This window comes from Oncorhynchus tshawytscha, linkage group LG16 (assembly GCF_018296145.1).
Source record: "Oncorhynchus tshawytscha isolate Ot180627B linkage group LG16, Otsh_v2.0, whole genome shotgun sequence".
Classification (NCBI taxonomy): domain Eukaryota; kingdom Metazoa; phylum Chordata; class Actinopteri; order Salmoniformes; family Salmonidae; genus Oncorhynchus; species Oncorhynchus tshawytscha.
Window position 1 is genome coordinate 48,701,284 of NC_056444.1, and position 24,176 is coordinate 48,725,459.

At 43.4% G+C, this 24,176-nt stretch overlaps 1 protein-coding gene across 5 annotated transcripts; it reads right to left on the reverse strand.

The window, feature by feature from the left end:
- Positions 1 to 173: 173 nt before the first annotated feature.
- On the reverse strand, positions 174 to 22,563 carry LOC112215782 (protein kinase C-binding protein 1). 5 transcript variants are annotated; one of them, XM_024375179.2, is made up of 21 exons: positions 22,416 to 22,563; positions 19,577 to 19,804; positions 13,790 to 13,860; positions 12,427 to 12,587; positions 9,889 to 10,032; positions 9,038 to 9,151; positions 8,592 to 8,684; positions 8,374 to 8,461; positions 8,201 to 8,256; positions 8,024 to 8,101; positions 7,646 to 7,761; positions 7,023 to 7,501; positions 6,771 to 6,899; positions 6,500 to 6,664; positions 4,345 to 4,869; positions 3,687 to 4,187; positions 3,416 to 3,573; positions 3,174 to 3,254; positions 2,990 to 3,068; positions 1,937 to 2,176; positions 174 to 1,761 (listed from the first exon to the last, which is right to left on the reverse strand). In XM_024375179.2, the coding sequence occupies exons 2-21, from the start codon at positions 19,588 to 19,590 to the stop codon at positions 1,580 to 1,582; spliced, it is 3,474 nt and encodes a 1,157-aa protein (XP_024230947.1). In that variant the 5' UTR covers positions 19,591 to 19,804; positions 22,416 to 22,563; the 3' UTR covers positions 174 to 1,579. The 5 variants fall into 5 exon arrangements, with proteins under 5 accessions (XP_024230947.1, XP_024230942.1, XP_024230944.1 ...); XM_024375174.2 differs by having other exon boundaries at positions 9,889 to 10,110; XM_024375176.2 differs by lacking the exon at positions 22,416 to 22,563 and adding an exon at positions 19,926 to 20,051 and having other exon boundaries at positions 9,889 to 10,110.
- Positions 22,564 to 24,176: the final 1,613 nt, after the last annotated feature.

Genomic DNA, 24,176 nt, shown 5'->3' on the forward strand with positions numbered 1-24,176 from the left:
CTTCCATTTGCCCTTAAATGCCACAATCCCTTACTTTGAATTTGAGCACACCAACAAATTACTACATTTACTACATTAAACCAAAGCTTGTCATGTCTACTTAGCCAAACCAGTTCCCAGTAGACCACCAGGTGGCAACAAAGCCCACGTATGCCAATAAAATACTTTAAAAAAACATTGGTCAGACCTGTTTAATTTTTTTCTTAAAGACATTAACAATCCATTTACTATATGTACAATATGTAAACAAGAGAATATATGTCAAACAAAGGGGTAAATAAACATGCTCAGAATAATATACAGTCAGTCACTTTTGCTGTTTCCTTTACCCTCCAAAAACACTATCATGGTCGAAAGTAATTCTGGAGTAGGCTTACATTGTTAAGGAATAACCAAACCATCAAAGGTTGATGAGACAAATAGTTCTGACAGAATCTGAAAAGAGGGTCCAGGTGACATTCATATAAAGTCTTACAATGCATTTAAATAAAAACGATTTCCAGAGCTGAGCCATTTCAGAACATTTGGAAAGTGATTTTCATTCACAAACAGTATTTAAAAAAACAAAAATCTCATATGCTTGTCAGAGCACTATAAATATTGTCCATGTGTCTTATTACAAAAACTTTGTACAGTTTTAACCTTTATAGTTTTTATACATCACAGTTTATTAAAATCTATGTATACACTGAGGAACTACGATATATAATGAGTATGAAACAATAAGGTAACACGGGGGGTGATTACCAACTTAATGCTATCCCTTTGAATGAAATGTCTGTGTATACTGTTCATGGATTTTCAAATACACCCTTGTCAACTCCTTACAAAATGATGAAACTTTTAAACCGCATTGACAATACCTTTTAAACCACATTAACAATGTAGAATAATTTACATTTTAGATTGTTTGGGTGTCCCAAAAAGGGCTGGCACAGTAACGTGCTCGGTTTCACTTCTGGTGGCAAATAACTATAAAGACTTGTGGTATATTTTAAAGAGCAGCATCACAGGTTTCAAGTTTAAGATTGTTGTAAGAACACACAAAACATTGATGTCTGATCTTTTGATGTACTTTCCTGTAGATAACTAGCGTTAGGATAGATGGTAAGAGGGATATACAAATAGGATGAAAAGAGGAAAGAAAGAGTTAAAATGTATACAGACTGAAGTTTGATGTCCAGATGAACTAGTCACAAGGACAAGGTAAGTGAATCCTCCAGTCTAGCACATAGACTTTCAGGAGGATGAAGGATGGCTTAAAACATTGGATCACGAGGCAGACGTTGAACAAAACAAGGGACAAGGGATGAGTCAGCTGAATCACAGAGGAGCAGGCCTTTATGCAAGGAGTGTTCTTGGCGTTTTAAAGCCCTAAGCCTGGCTAGGAGAAGGTGAGGGTGTCTGTTGGCTTTGATACCTCTGTGGTCTTTCATACGGAGATTCGCTGGACATTCCCAGATTAGTTGGTCGCAAAAAGGCTTGGTTTATTGGATCTGTCTCTTTGCAACAGATACATACATTTTACAGACTGCAGGATTGTAGAGTATAAAATGTGTGTGTGTGTGCAGTGTAGTGTTTAGGGCACAGTAGCACTGGCACTGTCCTTGCTCTTGTCTACACAGCAGGTAGGAGAGGGGCCTTTGTCTGTGGCAGCAGATCCTGTACCAGAAGGGGCCTGGGCACTGGAGGAGTGACCTGGTGGTTTGGCTGAAGGGTCAGAAGTAGACTCCGCCTCTGGTTCCTGCTGAGAAGCTGTTGCTGTCGGAACAGAGGGAGGCAGACATGAAACATACGTTCAGATGGTAAAATAAAATACAGAGAGAGAGCTAAAGAGAGTGTGTAATGTGTATGGCATGTTGGTGCCTGAAGTTTTAGTGCACAGGTACTTCCTTCTATGCATTCGTGCAAATTACGTTGATTGTGTATGTAATACCTGACTGTGTGCAGGACTTCATGTGTTCTGGCCAGTGGGCTTGCTGGCAGGGGTAGTCACAGTAGCTGGTGTTCCAGCAGCAGTAGAATATGGCCTCCTTCCTGCAGTTGGCACACCACTGCTTTTTCTTGGTGTCATCCACCGCCTGCTGTTTCTCCACCTCCATCTGCTTCTTCACCTCCGCCACCAGACGCTCCCTCTCCTGCTCCAGACTCTGCCTCATCTCCGCCATAGTCAGTTCTACACAACACACAAAGACGTACTAATATAATTCACATTATATTGAAAATAATGAATTATTAATATGAATGTAACATGCATTGAAATGTATACGATGCATGTTTTATGACTACAGCACAGGAATTGAATGAGTATATTATACATACAGCTATAATGCACACACTTGCATTATTAAGATGTCAGAAAACACAGATATGAAGTCCATCTCATACACACACGAATTGGCTGACAGACTGGTTGGCTGAAGTCGTGCGTTTTGATTCTGTACGGTCAGTTTAAGAGCAACAATGACAAGAACCTGCCATGTGGGGAATCGTAGGTGGCTTTCAGCTAGTTTTATCTTGTTGTTGATACCATGTCTTGTTTTGAGGTGCTTTGACTGACTTCATGTCAATGCTAATATGGCTCAAATTTACTAGCCAGCTAACCAACCAACAACTCTAACAATGTACAGTACCGGCCCGCCACGAGGAATCGCTAGAGCAAGGAAATCCCATCCGGCCAAACCCTCCCTTAACCCGGACGATGCTGGGCCAATTGTTCGCCACCTAATGGGTCTCCCGGTCATGGCCAGCTGTGACACAGCCTGGGATCGAACCCAGGTCTGTAGTGACGCCTAAAGCACTGCGATTCTGCGCCTTAGACCGCTGCGCCACTCGGGATGCCCCAACCTTGTCTGTTTTTCCCCATAGTTGCGTACACAATGCTTTTGTTGCTAAACAACCAACCAGTCTATAGGCAAACATATATATATATAAATAATGATACCAACCTAAAAGAGGTGCATATTTTTAAGGAACAAGTGGAACAAACCAAGATTGTGCTTCATCTCTGAAAGCTCTTGCTGATGTAGCCACTGAAGTTTCTCAATCTCTATCCTCAGCCGCCGGATCTGTGCAAAAATATTCAACAGTTGTCACAAAGCAGTGAGACAGGGGAGAGAGAGGTTTACCTATTTTATGGACTCAACCAAAAGTCTGTTCACCGTAGCCCTCACCTCTGCGATTGTGTTTCCTGAAGTGCTTTTGGAAAGGTCGTTGTAGATTTCTGTCATTGTTCCTTTAATCGTTTCCATCATCTGAAAAGTTCCGGTGAGATTATTACAACTCACAGACTGATGTCAGACAGGTACATTTCCAGATCAATAAAACACACATATCATCTGTGAATCTATAAACTTTCCCCTGTAAAGTATATTCATTCTGTGTGAGGCAGGCATATAGCATCTTGCTGACTCACTTTGTTGGTGTACTTTGCTATGTCAGCTGCCACATCTGCTGAGGCTGTGGGGATCTGAAAGTCTCCTGCCAGGTAAGAGGAGGAGGAGGAGGAGGCACCAGAGGTGACCAAGGTGACTGATGAGGTGGAGGTCTGGGGACCATCTTTCTGTTGCACGGCTGCAAAACACAGAAGAGGGAAAAGGAATGAAAAGAAACATTCAATAGCTCATATTAACTAAGATGAGATGAATGTGTGTATAGAATTTGGGGAGTTGTGAGTCTCGATGTACCTTTTGCTGCTTGTCTGGTCTGGTAGCGCATACTGGAAGATCCCGGCAACTGCTGCTGTGACTGGAGCTGCTGTGGGCTGCGTGTCTGTGCCTGGGTCTGCGTCGGCGCCTGGACCGGAACAGGAGCCTGTGTTTGTGTTGGCGTAGACGGCTGCTCCTCCTGCTGCTGCTGCCGCTGCACCTTCTGCATGTGCCACTTCTGGGACGACGTCTGGAACTTGTTGGCCGGGTTCCACACCACCGTACGCTGCACTGCCTGAGCCGTCTCTTTGGGCAGCAGAGGGCGCTGTTTCTTCACTGCCAAGGCGACGGCGGCGGAGGAGAGGGTGGGGGCGGAGGTGGGGGCTGGAGAGGGGGTGGTGCTGAGGGCCGTGTTGGGCTGACCAGAGCCTGTGCTGGAGGACAGGTTGAGTGGAGGGTTGATGAGTGGCTGACTGGGGTCTTTGAGGTTGGACAAAGTGGCAGAGGCTGGAGAGGGTGCCACCGCGGCAGGGAATTTGCCTGGTCAGAGAAGAAATGACACTGATTAAATAACAGAACAATCACGTGTTTTCCTCCTTTCTGCTGAGCCTTTAGGCCTCAGTCTCTTACAAATGTCTGATACAAAGCAACTAGGGTGCACAAATCTAATGAAACAAGACAATAACTGAACCCTCACCTTCCAGCTTGGTGCCAAGGGGCTCCTTCGTGGCCTTGGCGACTACAGCCCCTGGCTCCCTCCTGGCCTTACGGTCGCGACCCCCCTGCTCATCCCCCAGGTCAATAACCAGCTCCCTCTCTGAGTCGGAGTCCTGGTCTGGGCCAGCAAGGGTCCGGGGTGCGCCTGCCCTCCCCTCCTCTGGGGCCTTGGGCATGTCTGTGGGGGGCTGAGTCTGGGGCGTCCTGGGCTTCTCCTGGGAGTCTCTCTCTGGGCCATTGATGCCCTGTCTGTCTTTGAGCAGGGCTTCAGAGTTTTTTTTATCCCTGGTCTCTGTGACTGCCTCCTTGTCCTCTCCCTGTGTGCTCGCCTTGGGCCTCTTCCTTGACTCCCTCTCTGCTTTGTCCTTGTTGTCATGGTCGGCGCTCTTCTGTCTGTGCTCCTCATCGCTAAGGTACTCGCTGTCGCTGGAGTCAGACTTTTCGGAATCCTCTGAGTCACTGTGTTCCACGCCCTTATACACGTCCTCAGAGATCCCATCAATGCCTGCACAAGGACAAAGAAACAATACATAGTGTTTTTCTTTATTTTTTACATTGTAGAATAATAGTGAAGACATCAAAATTATGAAATAACACATATGGAATCAAATGAGTATTGAATAAATTATATTTATAAATATATTTAATATTTTAGATTCTTCAAAGTAGCCACCCTTTCCCTTGATGACAGCTTTGCACACTCTTGGCATTCTCTCAACTAGCTTAATGAGGTAGTCACTTGGAATACATTTCAATTAACAGTTGTGCCTTGTTAAAAGTTAATTTGTGGAATTTCTCTCCTTCTTATTGCGTTTGAGCCAATCAGTTGTGTTGTGACAAGGTTGGGGTGGTATACAGAAGATAGCCCTATTTGGTAAAAGACCAAGTACATATTATGGCAAGAACAGATCTAATAGCAAAGAGAAACGACAGTCCATCATTACTTTAAGACATGAAGGTCAGTTAATCCTTAAAACATTTCAAGAACTTTGAAAGTTTCTTCAAGTGCAGTCACAAAAACCATCAAAAACCAAACTGGCTCTCATGAGGACCACAGGAAAGGAAAACCCAGAGTTACCTATGCTGCAGAGGATAAGTTCATTAGAGTTACCAGCCTCAGAAATTGTAGCCCAAATAAATGCTTCACAGAATTCACCGAACAGACAACTGTCTCAACAACTGTTCAGAGAAGACTGCATAAATCAGGCCTTCATGGTCGAATTTCTGCAAAGAAACCCCTATTAAAAGGACACCAATAAGAAGAAAAAAGACTTGATTGGGCCAAGAAACACGAGCAATGGACATTAGACTGGTGGAAATCTGTCCTTTGGTCTGATGAGCCCAAATCTGTGTTTTTTGGTTCCAACCGCCATGTCTTTGTGAGAAGCAGAGTAGTTGATCTAGGATTAGAGTAGGATGATCTATGCATGTGTGGTTCTCACCATGAAGCATGGAGGAGGTGGTGTGATGTGCTTTGCTGGTGACACTGCCTGTGATTGATTTAGTTTTCAAGGCACACTTAACCAGCATGGCTACCATAGCATTCTGAAGCGATACGCCATCCCATCTGGTTTGCACTTAGTAGGACTATCATTTGTTTTTCAACAGGACAATGACCCAACACACATCCAGGTTGTGTAAGGGCTATTTGACCAAGAAGGAGAGTAATGGAGTGCAGATGACCTGGCCTCCACAATCACCCAACCTCAACCCAATTGAGATAGTTTGGGATGAGTTGGACTGCAAAGTTAAGGAAAAGAAGCCAACAATTGCTCAGCATATGTGGGAACTCCTTAAAGACTGTTGGCAAGGCATTCCAGTTGAAGCTGGTTGAGAAAATGCAAAGAGTGTGCAAAGATGTCATCAAGGCAAAGGGTGGCTATTTTGAAGAATCTCAAATATAAAATATATTTTGATTAACACTTTTTTTGGTTGCTACATGATTTCATGTGTTATTTTATAGTTTTGATGTCTTCACTATTATTCTACAATGTAATAAATAGTCAAAATAAAGAAAAAGCCTTGAATGAGTAGGTGTGTCCAAACTTTTAACTGGTACTGTATATGTATCATATGTCATGAGCGTATCATTTATAGGCCTTGAGACACAATTCATGAATGGTTTGTGAGTGTACCTAGTTGGGCCTTGCAGCTCTCGATGGTCTTGTCCAGGCTCCTGATTGGTCTCTTGGGGGTGGTGGTGAGGAGTGATGACCCCTGTTGTTGTTGTTGTTGTTGTTGTTGCTGCTGCTGTACTGCCTCACTCAGCTCCTTCAGGTCCATCTCAGCCTTCACACGATCTGTGGCAAATGACACTCGAACTCAACCGAAACATAACCCCTAACCAAACACACAGCACAAGACAAGGTGCTACAGGAGGAGGAGAAGAGGTTAGATGGGACCCACCCAGGTTGAGGTTGAGGATGCTGCCTGTGCCCGGGGCCCTCTCCTGCTTGGGCACCAGACCAGGGGAGAATGGCTTGGGGCTGCCCGTCAAGCTGCCTGCATGGCCCATCTTCACTGACGCAGGGGACGCTGTAGCCAGAACACATAACACTTTAACCGCCACACATGTTTTGACTGTGACTATTCTGTAGATAATACCCCTGTGTTAGTTAGTCGTATGACGTGTTAGAGCGTCAGGAGCATGTTAATTACCGGTGTAGTCCATAGACTCCTCCCCAGCACTGTAGTGGAATGGGGGGTTCCTGGGCCCTCTCTCCATCCCATCCTGCTCCACGTCAGACCCCGTGTGTACAGAGGAGTTGGTGCTCATGGGAGAGCGAGGCATGTCTGTCAGAGAGATCCTCCGCCCCATCCCGCTCGACAGAGAGCTCTTGCCCAGGAGCATCTTGGGAGACGCGGTCATGTCGAAGTTGAAGCGCATCTTGTCGGGTTTCTCCATCTTCACGGCCCCTGCCCCGGGGTTGGCTGGATCCAGCAGCATCTGGAGCTGGTTGTTGGGCGTGAAGGGGGTGCGGAAGGGGGCGTAGTTAAACACACCAAACTTCTTGCGGATGTTCTCCACGTAGACCTCCATCTCCTGCATGGCGCTGTTGAAGATGCTCTTGGTCTTCTTCACAGAGAAGGGAATCTCCTTGGACATGAGGTAGCAGTTGTTGATGGGAACCCACGCCCTATGGGATAAAAAATAAAAAACCAGAAAGACTTGTTAAGGAGTAGGATAAGTATAGAACCATGACTCACTTCAGAGGAGTCCAAGTAAAAAACAATGAAAAGTCCCTTCCCATCCTCTACTCTCATCCAACGGCAAGGCTCACCTGTCATGCTGTCCGAAGAAGCGTGCGTCCACCTGTCCGTCTTTCTCCCGCAGTGCTTTGGCTGGCCAGAAGGGGAAGCCCTTCAGCTTGGCCCACACCAAGGGGTGGGTATGACCCTAAGAGGGGAGGCACACCAGGGGAAAGGTCCGATAAGACAGCAGAAAAACAGACAGTGGAATAAGATTCGCAAAGACATTCCTGTGCTCTAAAGAGTGTTTTTTGAGATTTTAAATATGACATTTAGGCTAGTGTACATTTGTCTTCGGGACAAACCTAATTGTGACCCCAAGTGACATAGTATGTGGAAGGACAAAACGTTACATTTACATCTATTAAAAATGTTCATTGCAAAAGAAGGTGAGGAAACATTTGTCTTACACATGGCTCGCAAAACCAGTTGTCCCTCTTTTGGCACGAGGACAGGTAGCACTCTGGACAGACCTCAATTTCGTTCATCTGAAACAGACAGCAGTTTTCACATCACTGAAATGGCCAGGGAGAAAACAAAACACAACCCAGGCTGGCATTTCAGTCATTGTGTAAAAAATGACTCACTTCATGTTCACAGATCTTCACAACGACCTTTGCTGTTGCTGTTAGTTTGTGATTACCTGCAACAATACCAAAAGACAGAAAACCATGTTGGTAAAAGCCAAGTTGTTTATCTCCAAAACAAGTAGCAGTACAGAAAGGAAACGGTGTTAATTAAGCAGGTGTTTGTGACCTACCACCATTGTAGATGATGCAGTTGTGCAATATCCATTTCATGTCAGCCAAGAAGGCTTCCGTGCAGCCATACATTTTCTTTTTCATATTCTACAAATATAGCAGAGAAAAATGTACATTATTAGAAAACACCATTTTGACTTCAGTTGAATTCACTTATGGCATGTAGTCGCTCTAGATAAAAGCACCTGCGAAATGACAAATGGGAAGGTAAGGGTACCTTCTCCAGTGTTGCGAGGTCCATAGCATGGAATATGTACTCGGCATAGTCAGGGTGCTGCTCCAGAGACACAGGCTTCCAGAAGGGCTCAGTCTGCCCAGAGAGGAAACAGTCACAGGCATCAGTTCTCATAAACACACCATTCAACCTAAAGCTCTCTCTGGCTCACAGTGGGCACCTGGAGAATGTCAAAAGAACTATCAATGAACGACTCAGTACTGGTACTCCCTGTATATAGCCATGTTATTTTTTACTAGCTATTGTTATTCGTTATTCACTGTGTACTTATTCCTTGTGTCACTATTTCAACAACAGCAAAAATGTATCTTTAACTCTGCATTGATGGAAAAGGACAAGTAAGTAAGCATTTCACTGTTAGTCTACGCCGGTTGTTCACAAAGAATGTGACAAATAAAATGTGATTTAAAAACGTGTTTTGAACTTACCCCTGGCTGTTTCATCTTCTGGAGGGCAAACTTCAGCAGGTATGAGAGCTGATCTATCGTTAGCATGGTCATGGCTTTGCTCTGTGTCTCTATGCACTCTGCTACTGTGATTTTCTAGAAACATTTTAAAAGGTCAGGGCAAAGTGACAAACAGTAGCTAGTAAAAAAACAAAAGGGATACTATACCAAGCAGGGGGACTGGGCTAACCCACAACCACTCACAGCAGTCTGCTGGGCTGGCTATTAACTATGCATCTGTGTTATGATTTATAGGAGACAGAAGTACTAGTCCTCATAGCAGCGAAATCCATCTAGAGAGGGAAGATATAGATCCTGCCCACTTTATGTTTGCCCTCCAAACAGGCTTGGGCTCGATTCCATTTAAATTCGAGACTTAAAATATGCAATGTGTATTATCCTTATTATAGAATAATATACTATGAAAGTGACGTGTCATTTTCCAGGAAGAAGCCTTGTAGTTTTTGAACTTTTGTAGGCTTTTTGAATGGTTTTCAATGGGGAAACACATAGCGCAACACGTAGCGCAAATATTATTTTATACACATCTTAAAATGACCGCGTTTTCACAAATTTGATGATATCATCGTCAAGCCCACTCAAAAGATTATAGGGAACTGACCCGGGAAATATGAGTATAAGGATTTTTACATTATTTACTTGAAATTAAGAATTGAAATTGACCCAAGCCTGCCTCCAACCCCATCACCTGACACCAAAAGAACAAGCGGATATTAAGCTAGTGGTAAAGGGAAAATGTACCCGGAACACTCCCACACAACATGCGCACGTATGTACACCTATACACCCACGGCACACACACAAGCGAGTACCTCACACTCTGGACAGAACCAGTCGCCCTCGGGCTCTGCTGGCAGTTTGAGGCACTTGGCATGGTACACCCTCGGGCAGAGCTCACAGCAGAGCACCTGGCCCTCGCGGTGGCACAGCCAGCAGTAGAAGTCATTCCTGCCGTCCTGCGGTACAACATCAACAGGGTCTGTGGTGAGTGATGGCTGCTTCACATAGTAAAAGGGACCATGTCTTAGCTCTGACTGAAATGCGGCAAGAGAAACAGGGGGCGGGTTTCAAAACACACGCAGAAAACAAACACAAAAGGTGCAGTGCAACAGAACACAGAGAGAAATACACAGTGGCAAGTAAGGCAGGATAATAAGCAAGCAGGCACCAAAACACAAGACTGTTTTGGTTGGTCTCGTCAATATCAATGTAGGTCTATCTATAAGATAGTCATGTCATTGTTCTTTATCTATAACAGAAGTTTGTGTTTCTGTCATCTGTTTATGTCATCACAGACTAAGTGCAATTTGATTGGTGACTTTACCAGGTGGACCAATAATCAGTCTTGTGTTGGATATCATGATTGACACTTCATTAACCCACATCAGCCAATCAGTGAACAAGACAATACTAGTCAGCACATATCTATGTCACTGTTCAGAACATGCAACTTTTTCCATCTGTCAGCAGAACTGAATTCAAAGGTTTTGGCTTGGGGTTTAATTGTGTCATGCATGTAAAACAAAGCATTCACAACAAATGGGAATAAATGTGCAAAAATATAAAATATTTGGCAAGCATACAATAATATGCATTAATATCTATTATTTCCAAAAAGGCTGTTTAGGTTTAGAAAAGTAATTAAGTTATTACACTCTATAAACAGTTATGATTACCAATCACCACAGCAATTATTTTAACATTTAATCATCAATACATGATACACAATCATGTATGTTTTTGATATAAACTAATGCATTGTTAGAACATACAGCAGTGGCTTTCATTTAAACCTGGGGGCATAATATGTTGTGCACAGACGCTAGGGCTGTGCGATAACACCTAAAACTCATATCTAAATGTTTTCTAACTTATGGGCGATTCACAAAATATATCTAGATTTTATTTTAATGTTTTCTCAAAATAAGCTTTGTTGTACAATTTAAAAGGTCAAATACACTGCATTTAAAAAACAGCCATCAATAATCTATTGAATTCAGAACTTGTGAAATTATACCAAGGCTGAATATATTCCTTCCACAACCATAATTGTATTAAAATAGTTAATAAATCACTGATCTGGCTTTCAGGTCTGTCTAGAAAAACGCCATTTTTGTTTCAAATTTAAAATCAGAACCATGCATAATCCACATTCACTAATAATGTAGCAGGCATTGTAGAACATTAACACCAGTCTCATGAACAAACTCTCAAGTACAAGCCCACGTGCTAGTGAGTAGGCAGCAAATTTAGCCAACTTGGATCTAGGTATAATTTCACAAGCTCTGAATTCAGCTAAAAAGGCAAAACAGTTGAATTGTTATGAACCCAAGCTTCTGTCCGTCTCGAACTGTTTGAACAGGATGAGTGGCCCTACCTTATTTCTCAGAATGAGAACAAGCTGCCAATTCCTTATTGCACATTTATAAAAACACAGACTAAATGGCTAGTATAACAATCTTTATTTGACTAAAATGTTGCTAGCGATATGTGGTACCGTAATGCGTGCGCAACAAACTGAGCATTCATTTTCCAGAATGAATGTTCAGTGGTACATCCATTTTAGTAGTGTCTGACTGCTCGAAATTTGAGGAGTTGAAACAAATAGTGTATGGTTCGAAAGGTTAACTTCTCCTCCATTAGAGTAAAATAATGTCTTGATGTGTTTCGGTGTCCATATAACCGATTCTGTTGGACCAAAGGGCTCCCGAGTGGCGCAGTGGTCTAAGGCACTGCATCTCAGTGCTAGAAGCGTCACTACAGACCCTGGTTCGATTCCAGGCTGTATCACAACTGGCTGTGATTGGGAGTCCCATAGGGCGGGTCACAATTGGCCCAGCTTTGACCGGGATAGGGTTTGGCCGGGGTTGGCCGTCATTGTAACTAAGATCTTGTTGTTAACTGACTTGTCAAGTTAAATAAAGGTTCAATAAAAAATACAAATAGCGAGTTGAAACCATTTGTCAGAGTGGAAGAAGTGATCTCTCATCTTTGTTGTTGTGGGTGGTAGGAGAGGGGCTTGGGAGAAAGAGGCAAAGCGAAAGGCTTGTCTAAATCTGTCCAAAATAAGCCCAATGCGTTTCTATGCGCTTATTTTGAACCTAACTTGTCGCCTGCCTTCCCACCTTTGGGACAACGACTCCCATTGTTAGGGCAGAGACATGAGCATCTCGTTATTATATACAGATTTCTGGTGTAAATGGGAAGGTGTACAGCACAGAAGGAGCAAATGAGACGAGACCAAAAAGACAACAAGCAGACATAAAACGCTCATAAAAATATATCGCCCAGCCCTAACAGGCGCGCGCACACACACACACACACACACACACACACACACACACACACACCTGGTCTTTGTTGTTGCTATGGATGGCTCCAGGTTTCTTCTTCTTCTTCAGGGGGCTGGGGGAGGTGTCTGAGGGAGAGTGGCCATTGGAGGAGTGGGTGGGGCTGGACACCTTCCTCTTCTGAGCCACCAGCGCCCGCTCTGCTGACCCAGGGTCAGACACTAGTGGCCGAAATAGAGGGGAAACCAGGTCACCATACATACAACACGGAACAAGAGTAGCAGCTTATTAATGGGTTCCACGTTGCGTCACGATATTGTTTTGATTGTTCGTTTTAGGACTGCTGCCTAACTGAGCATTCTATTCAATGCGTCCTCATTGGGCACCGATGAAGATTTGGTCTAAAGTGCATTACTGTGTCTAAAGGCGGCAAATAATTAGTTGGAAAACCTTTTGTCGTTATTTTGAGGTAGCCAGATTGACTTTAGATGCAGTATAACGTTAGCTAGCTAGCTAGCTATGATTGATGGGAGACAGATTTTATCTAGCTAACGTTAGCATTGCTCGTTCATTTGACAAACTTTGCTTGCTAATGACAACATTGCCATCTGTCTAAAGTAAATTGACAACATGATGATGGCAAAGTTGATTCCTACTAAATATGTGCCTACTTTAGCAATGTCATCGTATTCTCAAGCCCCTATATGTGTAATTTAAACAAAACAGTCAAACTTTTGCGCATTAATATGGCTGCAGCATCTGTAGAATGTTGATAGCAATGACAACGACGCGAACGAGTGACGGAGGGGCAACTCATGAATATGAGGCTTAGAAGGAGAGACTAGACGCCTGGCATGAAAGACTAGAGAGGCAGAGACACTCCCAGTCACAGGCCAGTCTACACAACAATGACCGGCTCCATCGTCTTCAGTACTACTCAACTAATCTTTCCTCAGACGGGGATAAGAGTCATTGTGAAGGTCAAAGGCAGTGTAAAGCCTAGACCTTTCTTTTTTTAGCAGAACCTCATCACTGAGAGACAAAATACAGTAGTGCTTGCCCAGGGATACCGACCAGATAAGAGATTTTGGCCACCAAACCTTACTGCTTGGTTTCCCAATCTGGCAACGAATTTCATATGATAAGTTAACATCTGATCATCCTTGCTACGCCAACCACATTTCAAGGGAAGTGTGGTCGAGGGCCTGTGACAAGTATTCACACTCAATCCCTGAGGCAGTGTTGCTCCATTACAGTGATCTGATATTAACTCAATGGCAGAATGGTTGCTCAGTGTAGCTCAATGAGATCCACAACAAACATGTTTAAATGTAAGATCAATACTAAAAGAAGAATACGAGAATAAGCGGTCCTCTCAAAACACAGTAACATTTGTCTTAGTACACAAAGGCCTTGTTCTTACCTTTGGATCGCACGGACACATCCATCCCCTCTACCCCCTCGGACTCGGTCTTTACCTCCTCCTCAGCCAGACTGCACAGAGCGAGGGCACAGAGACAAAAAGAAAGGGAGAGTCAGTCACAAACGGTGTTCACGAACGAAATCCTGCCACACAGTAAACAAGTGGAACACCACCTAAGGCAGGACCCCCAGAGGACAAAGTCACCAGAGTTTCAGCAGGTTTCCACTGCGGTTTCCTCATGCCTGCTTTAATGAGAAACAGCAATAGGTTAACAGTGTTAGGCCACCAAATCTAAGGTGCAACCGACGGGTCACAAAATTTACTTGGACCTCAGAACCACGGCCTTCATGATCATCACAGAAGACATCCTATGAGTGTCTATAATCATTGGTCAACACAGTCAGATAAACTTAGGTGTTTGTGTTCCATGGGGTGCCACTGGAGAGGATCTCCATGGCAACAAGTCCTCTTGATTCAGCTGGGCCACAACTTGTGCTTCAGCGCAACAAACAAGGCCACCCAAACAGAGAGTAGGCTGTGTGCTCCTGTCCTCCAGGAGACAACGGAGAGACAAGGGCTTCAGTCCTGATGAGGGCCATGCATTGACGAGTTTGTTTGCATCTCACTTTGCCCACCTACCTACATTCCAAGACGCTCTTTCTGCACAGCGCAAGTTCATTCAAAAGCGGAATGCCTTGAAAACAATGATTCCCGAAAACACAAACAATTGTCATAGGCTATGCCACGCAAGGATTTGTACCTTCAAAATGGACGGTGAATCACAGAAAATTGCCTCAGACAGTCATGGATGAGAGAGTGTAAAGTGAAGGTGCTTCTTGGTAGCCACTCAAACCCCAGCTCTAACAACAGGTGTCCCTAAAGGCTGTTTAGCCTATTCCTAGAAACCCACTGCACCAGATCACTTTAGTAAGCTTTACGGAGTCAACATTGGTCTTATTAGCTAACTACAGGTTTTTACCTGTTACATAGGTCTGTTAACTAGCCCAAACATCGTGTTCTGAACAGCCCAAACAATAAATCAGATTTCCACAGCAAATCATATCAATATATAAAAACATATTTTTAAAAAAAATAGAGCTTCTTTCATTCAAAGAAATGCCCAAATCAAAGCCTGTAGCTTTCTGTGTCTCTGGTTCCGCTCTCATCTCATTTCCTCTCAGGAAGAAAGAGGAGGAGAAGAAAGGGGGGGGGGTCCACGGTGATGAATGGGGTTCTTTGAGAGTTCAGCCCCTCCTTTGTCAGTGCCACTGAGGGCCTCGTTCCAAGGATGTCGTCCCATTCATCTCCCTCTTAAAGAAAATCCTCCTCGGGAATGGACCCACCACAGGACACACGCTGAACCAGTTCAGGCTCTTAGCCCTGGTGGCTCCTGGTGGAGGTGGATGTGGCAGTGGGCAAAGAACGTCTAGGTACAGGTAGCCTAACAGGCAAATATCCAGCACTGGCTAGATAGAAAAACAGCCTTTGGACAAGGTTCAAGAAGTGGCCACGTGGGAAAGTTTTGAATGAGATTAGAGTTGATCTATTCTTAGGAATCCACATCCATCACAGTCATAGATCTAAAAGGGAAAAAAGGACTGAGTAGAAAAAGGAGGCAGCACAATGCTCCAGAGCTGAGGGCAGCCATTGATGAGCCCAAACATGACTACCACTGTAAAAGGGGCCATTAACTAAATCTACTAAACCAATAGTGCCACACTTCATTAACACAATGTAAACCTTCATGTCCTGCTCGTCAAACCAAGTGCATGACATTGATCATTCATAAACCCAACGGAGGAAAAGTCTTAATCAATGATCACCAGGTTAAATCACCACTATCAAACCGACTGTAGCATAAAATAATCCCTAATGTCATTTGGATAATGAAAGAAGATGAAGTAGACACAAAAAGGAAGAAAATTACAAATAATCCAGCATATGAACCTTTTCTTGTTTAGACACGCTGCTGACAGATAACCCCCTCCGGGGCCTTGCTGTTCTGGACACAGAGAGCGAACAAACAAAACGAGGCCCACATGAAAGAGAGCTAATGTTAGCCAACTCTCTGTGCTACGTGTGCTAGCAGCGAGAGCACTGTGGGATGACAGAGTACTGTTAGCATGCAGCCCAGCAGTGAGCCAAGGTTTACACTCTTTTATTCACTTAAAAATAGGCTCACCGAGCAGCCAGCGTGACATAATAACCACCTGATCCTGTAGCTTCTGACTAGGCAGCTAGTTTCTCTCTCTCAACTGGTCATCCTATGTTCTTCCAGAGGGCATTTCAGACCAGGAGCAGTATTCCAGAAGCATGCCAGAACAGATAGCAGAAAAATCTTCAGGATCTGGGAATATTCCAGATGAGCAAAATTCAGGATAACATTGATAAACACCCACCCTCCGTAAGGAGGAATGCCTGATAGAAGAGAAAAAAACACACACACACACACACACACACACACACACACACACACTGACTCTGTGCCTTGAGATTCCACTGGCTCCTCAGAGAGACAGTCGAGCAGAGGCAGAGCAGGGTTCTCTCGTCACAGCAAATGGAGGCCACAGCCGGCTCCCCTCCCCCTCTCACACATCCCCCACACAGACCGAGGCACCAGTCACAGGCACTGCCCCCCCCACACACACACACACAGGAGGACCAGGGGATCCGTGGAGATTACAGTTCAACATCCAAACATCAAAACACAGTTAAGCCGAACCACATTTGATTCAGGGTACAGAGGGAGGGAGACATAGATGAGGGACAGATGGAGAGAGAGAGAGAGAGAGAGAGAGAGAGAGAGGATAAATCCAGCTAATTGGAGATCATTCTTATCCATTTTACCCCCCGCCCGTCTTCAGTCTTGCTTTCACTGAACGCACTGCCATCAAGGAATAATTAGGCTTAATAATAAGAGTGGGGTAAGACACTATGAGAGTAAAGACAGATCTGACAAACCTATGCTGTATCCCTGAGGAGAATACACTGTTTTGGTCTCATGCAACACAGTGGTGTCTCATGTGAGCGAGGGTCTGGGTTCCTGATCAAAAACCTGCTATCCTGCTCTGTAAGTGGTGCCATAAAAGCAGGGTGGTTTTGTTGTATGCTTTGAGTTGGTAATGTGTCCTTGAATCCACTGAGAACCAGTATTGTTGATAGAGAAACAACCTGGCACCCTCTTCAACCTGCAGCCCCTGTCCTCCAGAGAGAAGACTGACTCTGAGAGACATAACAAGATACAAACAATACCATCAAGGTTAAATGTACTGTTCGCTCAAGACAATATGAAACAACTAGTTTTTAGGTACAGTCGTGCAGAAATAGGTGCCAGGCTTTTGCCTGCTTTTTCATACTATAAGATTCCTTATACACATGATTCAATTTTGACTGAATTTCTTAACCGAATAACATGTTCTTCAACAGAGATAATTGAAGTGTGGTAGCATACCTTGTGATAGATATAGCACAGAATATGCAAGAAAATCATTCAGCCTGGTTTTTACATTGGGCTGGAGGGGATGAAACAAAGATGGCTGTGGAATTTTCCAGAAGGCCCCTGCTCTCCCTGTGCTGCTGCTCTCACAGCGATTTTCAAGCTTTAACCTCGGCTGCTGCTGTAATTGGCTGGAGGGTCTGCAGGGCGGGACAGGATTGGTCGGCTGTTCTATGCCACATGGCTCCCTGTGTGCAGGCTTCCCTCTTCCTTAAAAACATTTTCTGCTGCAATGCAGAGATTCCCCCTGCATTAAAACGGTGTAATTTCCCCTCGGTTTAAAAGGTTGTCTGTTTTGAGTGTGACTGAGTGAACCGGGTAGAGGCTTTAGAAGAGGGATGAGTTGTTCTTTGTGGTTGAGAGGCAGTAAATCACAATTTACGAGCAATGTTGCCTCAGCAACCCCCAGCAACCCCAGACGATCGTCTAAAGATAACCTGTCACCAGATTACTAACATACCCACTAACATAACACTAACGGAGCACGGCATGAATTTATACGTCTCCAAACTCACCTAAATGTCAATGACTGTAATATGAAGCATACTTTGTGTAGAGCTATACCAAGATGGTTGAGAGTAAGGAATGCAGAACCCCCCCACGTAGAACCCCCTAATCTAGGTTTGACACTGAAGGTTAGGCTTTTGCTCATCATTTTTTCAAAGTGAACCGTGCATTTTAAAATCTGCCGTGCCATGGTAACTTATTACACATTTAGAACCTATGAATTACTTTCTGATTCATGCAATGAATCACTGTTAGGCACTATTTGGAAACAAATAGGGGGCTAGTTATTAATTGTGATGAATTATTTGAACTAAGAACCATAAAGTAATTTCCAATTTAAACACCAGTGGAAACAGTACTGTAAAATAAAGTACTACCAAAAAAGATTATTGTGAATTGAGAGCCAGCTATGCAGTTTCACTTACCTACTTACAAAGGAGATACAATTCTCTTGAACCAAGTATTACAGAAACGTCAAACCAGGCATTTAAATGAAGCAGCAGATCAATGGTGTTTTTGTCTCTACAGCTATAAATAGGTGAGCGAGGCCCGAGCGGTGCCAAGGAGGGGAAGAGAAAACAAGCACGCAAATACGGACAAATATGAGTCGAGCTGAAGACAAACACAACAACACGCATACGAAATACACACAATCAACAATCGCAAAAAAAATGAAGTGCTTCTCTGGTAGTTTATATCTGTGATGACAAGAGCAGAGCTTCACACAAAATGGCCACTGTTTGAGGGGCACAGAGCAGAGGAAGCAGCTTTACAAGGATGAGTGCTACAGAGTCAACGTAGCACAGGCCTGTAAACTTGAGGCTTTGGGCCTCCCTATACCCCAATGAGCTTCAAAACAACTAGCCTATTAATGTGTAGAGGAAGAATCAAATAAATGTTCAATTGACAGGCTGAAATTCAAGAATTCCCCTCAGACGACCCATTTTTGGTTGGGACAATGAATGAACTCTGAGGACCCTGTGTGAGTTCTGATGCGGGTGAGACTGGAGAGGCATTTAGCCTCATTCGGCAGGCATTCACTGCCCTGTTTGTACCTGCATCAATTGGTGAAGAATTATGATCATATCTGCAGAGAAAATCATTACATTCACTGACATCCTCACTGTTCACCCCCCCCCCCACCTCTAACACTGGTTGTAAGCAACCAGTGTTCAGTTATCCATCAGCCCCTTCCTAAAGACCCCCCTCTAACAGGCACATTTGTTGCCCTCACATCCATGCTCTCTGGCCTGGCATGACACACTAGATCACAAAAACAGAGACAATCTGCTTAAAAATGATACTTAACACCCCACCATCCCTCTACCACACTAACCCTTTTTCTGCCACCCATCCCCTGTCATCTCTGACTCTGCCATGACACACAACTAGGCTGGCACAGCAGAGAGGAGAAAAGAGAGTGAGAGTGCACACTTGGATCTCACTCTCTTTAGCATTGTAAAAAATAAAATAAAATTTTAAAAAGCCAAGGAAAACAAGGATTTGCCATGGCCCATTGCATTGTAGTCTAGATGTCTTGGGCACACCTGACCCTGCTACACAGAGAGAGAGCAGGGGTGAGTCCTTATCCAACCCCCCCACCTCAGCTCTCTATGGAGCAGGGGCCTTGCAAGGCCTAACCCGCCCACAAAGCTCCCCTACTCCTTTGGGAAAGCAATCTGTGATTTTCAGGTATTCACATTTAGATTTGCACAACAGTCACACAACAGAGTAGAAGGAGAAAGGAATGTTGTAATTAGAGTTGAAATAAAGACAGGGCTTACCTCTGTGGATGCATGGCTGCCTGACACACTGTTATGTCAACACTTATAAAACATGGAGGACACTCTCAGCCCGGGAAGGCTCCTCTCTTCAGGCAAGGCGATCAGGCCCGTATGATGGTAGCCAGGCCCTGACTGGCCCCTTTCTCACAAGCGAGATGTAAGGCCGCATCCGATTGGCCGAAGCATTTCCTGAGTAATTATCTTTGTTCAGCGCAGGCAGGAGCAGCTCTGAGTGCGGGAGAGACAGGGAGAGAAAAAAAGAGAGAAAGCTAGGCCCTAATTACAAAATAACACATTTAACTGCATTTCAGTGACCTAAAGAACACATATAACAATGTAATACCGTTACCTAAGGTTGCATCTGATGCACGTTGTGTTATTTTCATGGATAATATATTAGAAATGTCAGCATGTAGAAAATGAAAAAAGGACAACAGGGCTGCTCTGCTGTAGCCTCCATTTTTGTAGAGAAGGCCTTTGTCTAAACCCCTCCCTCCTCCTCAACTGTCTTCAGGCGAGCGAGAGAGGGCACACAGTTCTTCACCAAAACAACTACAACCAAGGCTAGAAGAAATTGCACACCATTTAGAATGTAGACCAGGGAATCTGTCCCTATAACATTAGTGGAATTAAAAATAACTAAATGGTAAATCCATATTATATAAAAATTAGGATTAACATAAAAGGAAACAGGTTACAAATATTCTGTAATAAATATAAATGAATTCAAAACAAAAGGCTATATATGGGCTTGTTCCAAAATAAAAGTATAGCTGTTATGTACACTATTTCATATGACGGGAGACAATGATCTGCTAATAGCTTTTAAAAAATGTTGGTGGAAAAATAATAATTTCATAATTAATAAATCATCAGGCCAAAAAGCATTATTTTAAAGTACAGGTCAAATAGACTAAAAAAACATGCAAGTGGGCCTCCTCAAAATGAAAGGCCCATATTGTTTTTGCTAAAATTAAGTTTTGAAAATAAATATATAAAATACCTATAAAAATGGCTAATTTTGGGGCTGTGTGTACGTTTGTTGTAGGGATGTCCCAGCTGTGGAATATTCTAGATTGTGGATGGTTAATGTTTTGGAGTATTCTATAAGGCCTAATCCATAACATATAGGCAGGCCTAGGCTAGTTCATTTCTGGTCCTACAATTGAGGTTGGAAAGGGTGCATAATACATGACAAAAGTTGGGGAAAGGGATGGCATTTTGTAATGCCAGACCCAAGAAGGTTAGTGTGTGCATGTGCATTCCAAGAAACCTCCCGCTTGCATCATGTGCTTTGTGATATCATCAATAATTCACTATACCTAGGTAACAGCCCGTCTGTTATCGTTCGTGATCTCAGACAGGAGTTTGTCAATTAGAGTAGGTTTTAAATAGCCAACCAGGCCACACTCACAACACAGAGGTTACAAGCAATGGTAACACTCTGTGCTTGTAACTTCGATTACCATTCACTGTGCCCTCGCCATTTGCCCCCAATTCCTTGCCACAGGGACGGCTTGTGAATAGAAAAGTGATTATATCTATACAAAGGAAATGTTGTTGTGAGCACAGGATGTGTGCTTGGTGGAGAAGTGGGGCTTGAAGAACACAGAGGTCATTGGTTTTATAACAAACACATGTGCAATGCTGTCCTCTAGTGAATACATGGAGAAAAGCGACAGTCAGGCTATTTTAAATACAGGTTCAGGCACCCCTATCCTTTTTAAAAATTTATTTAACCTCTCAAGTCAGTTAAGAACACATCCTTATTTACAATGAACAGTGGGTTAACTGCCTTGTTCAGGGGCAGAACAACAGATGTTTACCATGTCAGCTCGGGGATTCGATCTGGCAAACTTCCGGTTACTAGTCCAATGCTCTAACCACTAGGCTACCTGCCGTCCCAAAACCCTCACTCTTCACGCCTGCCTGATGTCTCTATATGAATACGTGTGCTAAACGTTACTTTAGTCGCCTTGCCTAATTTGACAGCTGTCTAGCCTAGATAGATAAGACGTATGCTCCTCTGAACAATTTATGCTCTATGTTGCCTAAAAGGACAACTGTTTGGCCAGATGGTTATAGCTGTGAGCCCTTTGCTACGTGCTCTTTTTGGGAATCTAGGCCAGGTTACAGTGAACACTTGTTTGACAAATTTGTATGGCAAATGTTGTTGAAAGGGTTAGGCCTACTTTGATTGGTTTTCAATCAGCTCATACTCCTGGTCCCTTGACCATTGTGTAATGGTCATGGAACAGTTAGGAGTTAGCTAGGTTTAAAAAGTGAAGTGTACAGAAAAAGTCATCCATCACTGTACTCCCACTACAGGGACATGCAGACATTGAGATATCTGATTTTCTGGAATTTGTACAATTGATATGGCGAAGCCAAATCATGCCATAACAACTCATATCGATATGGTTTGACAACCTATTCTAAAATAAATATGTTGCACAACGTTGTTATTCTTGAATGTGAGGGCTGGGGTCAGGAGGTCAGGCATGGCTGAATAAGTGACAGGCCAGGGTGAAAGGCATTAAGAGTAGGGTGAGACTATATTATTGCTAGCTAGGTTGTTTCCTTTTGTCTATCTACAGTACTTAAATATACTTTACACTTGCAAAGTGTCGCTAACTATATCAAACTGGATTTACCACAACATTCTTTGCGTTCAGTGTGCTCTGCCGGATAGCAAGTTAGCCTAACGCGTTACTGTACCTAGCTAGCTAATAACAACAGTTTCCCGGTTCACATTGAAAAATGTGCCGATTTTAAAACGCTTTATGTTACTTAAACTAAAGGAATAAATGGTCTTTCACGTAAAACAATCAATACGTACCCGGAAACGAAGACAGCTATAGAACAATATTTATGACTGGACAGAATGAAAAATGGCTTGGAGGTAACGTTTTCCCCACATAGTCTCTAAACATTCTGTAGTCTTTGGTATCCCCTTCGTTGCTTCAACATTGGAAAATCTCCTTCTCAAAAGCCATTGGATGAAAAGCCAAAGGCTCCTCCCCTCTGAACTTCTCATGCAAAGAGGTTTGATAAGGAGCAGAGGAGCGAGGAGTATGCAATCATAGAATTAGGAATTAGATGACTTACTATTTACACATAATAATTACATGATTAAAAACGTAGTGTAATAGGACATATATGAATCCAATATAGATCTTCCTCCCCATGACTTGGGATAGGAGGCTTCCCGACACCTCCTCCATCAATTCCCTTGCACGTCATTTGTTCAGCCTAGTGTCAATCATGAGTTCAACGAGGCGGGATATTCTAGCTACGTCCTATGGGCGGTTCATGTGTAGGAACTGGGTCAGTGCTATCCGAATCCTTTGGACTTTCCTACCCTAAACTTAATTTTACATTTCAAATTCAATTGAGTGGGGACGTCCCAAGGATCCCGGATAACACGGACCGTAAGAACAGCCGGGAGGAAGCATTTGAATAGCTTTCTCGTCCTAGCACAAGTGTCAAACTCATTCCACGGATTGTCTGGCTGCGTGTTTTCTCTTGACCCTTGTATTTGATTGATGAATTAAGTTCACAAATTAGTGAATTACTCCCCTCACCTGGTTGTCTAGGTCTTCATTGAAAAGAAAAACCAAAAACCCGCAGACACACCACGCCCTCCGCGGAATGAGTTTAACACACCCCTATCCTAGCAACAGAATATTATGTCGTTATGTCAAAGTAGTGCGGTTGATTTGAAGGCTTGGTCATGCGCTGTTCCGCGCGAGACGACCGTTCAGGGTTGCCAGGGTCTGCACAAAATGTATTGCACAATGACCACTCAAAACCCGCACAAAAGGCCTGAAACTAGCCCAATTATTATTATTTTTCACAGCAAGAGGAGTTGCCATATGTATACAATAAACCCTTTTTCCATAACGTTATCGAGCCATTTAAGAAGGAATATCATAGTAACTTGTAACAACTTTAGAAGCAAAATTTGGGTTTCCTCAAAATAATACTTATTGCAAGCTATGACATGATGTAATAAAGGAATTTGAATATGTGACAAGTGAAATGATCACTCTCCCATATTAAAACCTCTACAGGATTGCTGTCCCTATACCCAGACGGCTGATGCGCTAACGGGTGGTAATGTGACTAGAATGATGTTGTAAGTAACAGCAACTTTCCAGGACATAGACATGTCTTATATGGGCAGAAATTTTAAATGATTGTTAATCAAACTGCCCTGTCCAATTTACAGTGGCTATTACAGTGAAAAAATGCCATGCTATTGTTTGAGGAGAGTGCACAACAACAAAAAACTTTTATCACGGAACTGGTTTGATACATTCACCTCCGAACAAAATAATGTACTTACACTTACTATGAGCTAAGCCCAAGATGGCATAGCAGTCAGACGTTCTTTGTCCTCGTCTTGTCGTGTCCCGTATATATATATATTTACACCTTTCTTCGCATATCTTTTATATATTTTATTTTCCAAAAACTCAACTTCAAAACATTCTCCTGCAACCCGCCTCACCAATTTAAAAAATGTATATTATTTACCTCAAATCTGAAATCTACAATAGAAGCTAGCCAGAAGCTAACCAGAAGCTAACCAGAAGCT

Coding starts and splice junctions, on each gene's coding strand:
- LOC112215782 (XM_024375174.2), bottom strand. Junction 8,685..9,037: donor AGAAGATGAAACAGCCAGGG/GTAAGTTCAAAA, acceptor CTCTCTGGGCAG/ACTGAGCCCTTCTGGAAGCC. Junction 1,762..1,936: donor GAAGTCCTGCACACAGTCAG/GTATTACATACA, acceptor CTGTTCCGACAG/CAACAGCTTCTCAGCAGGAA.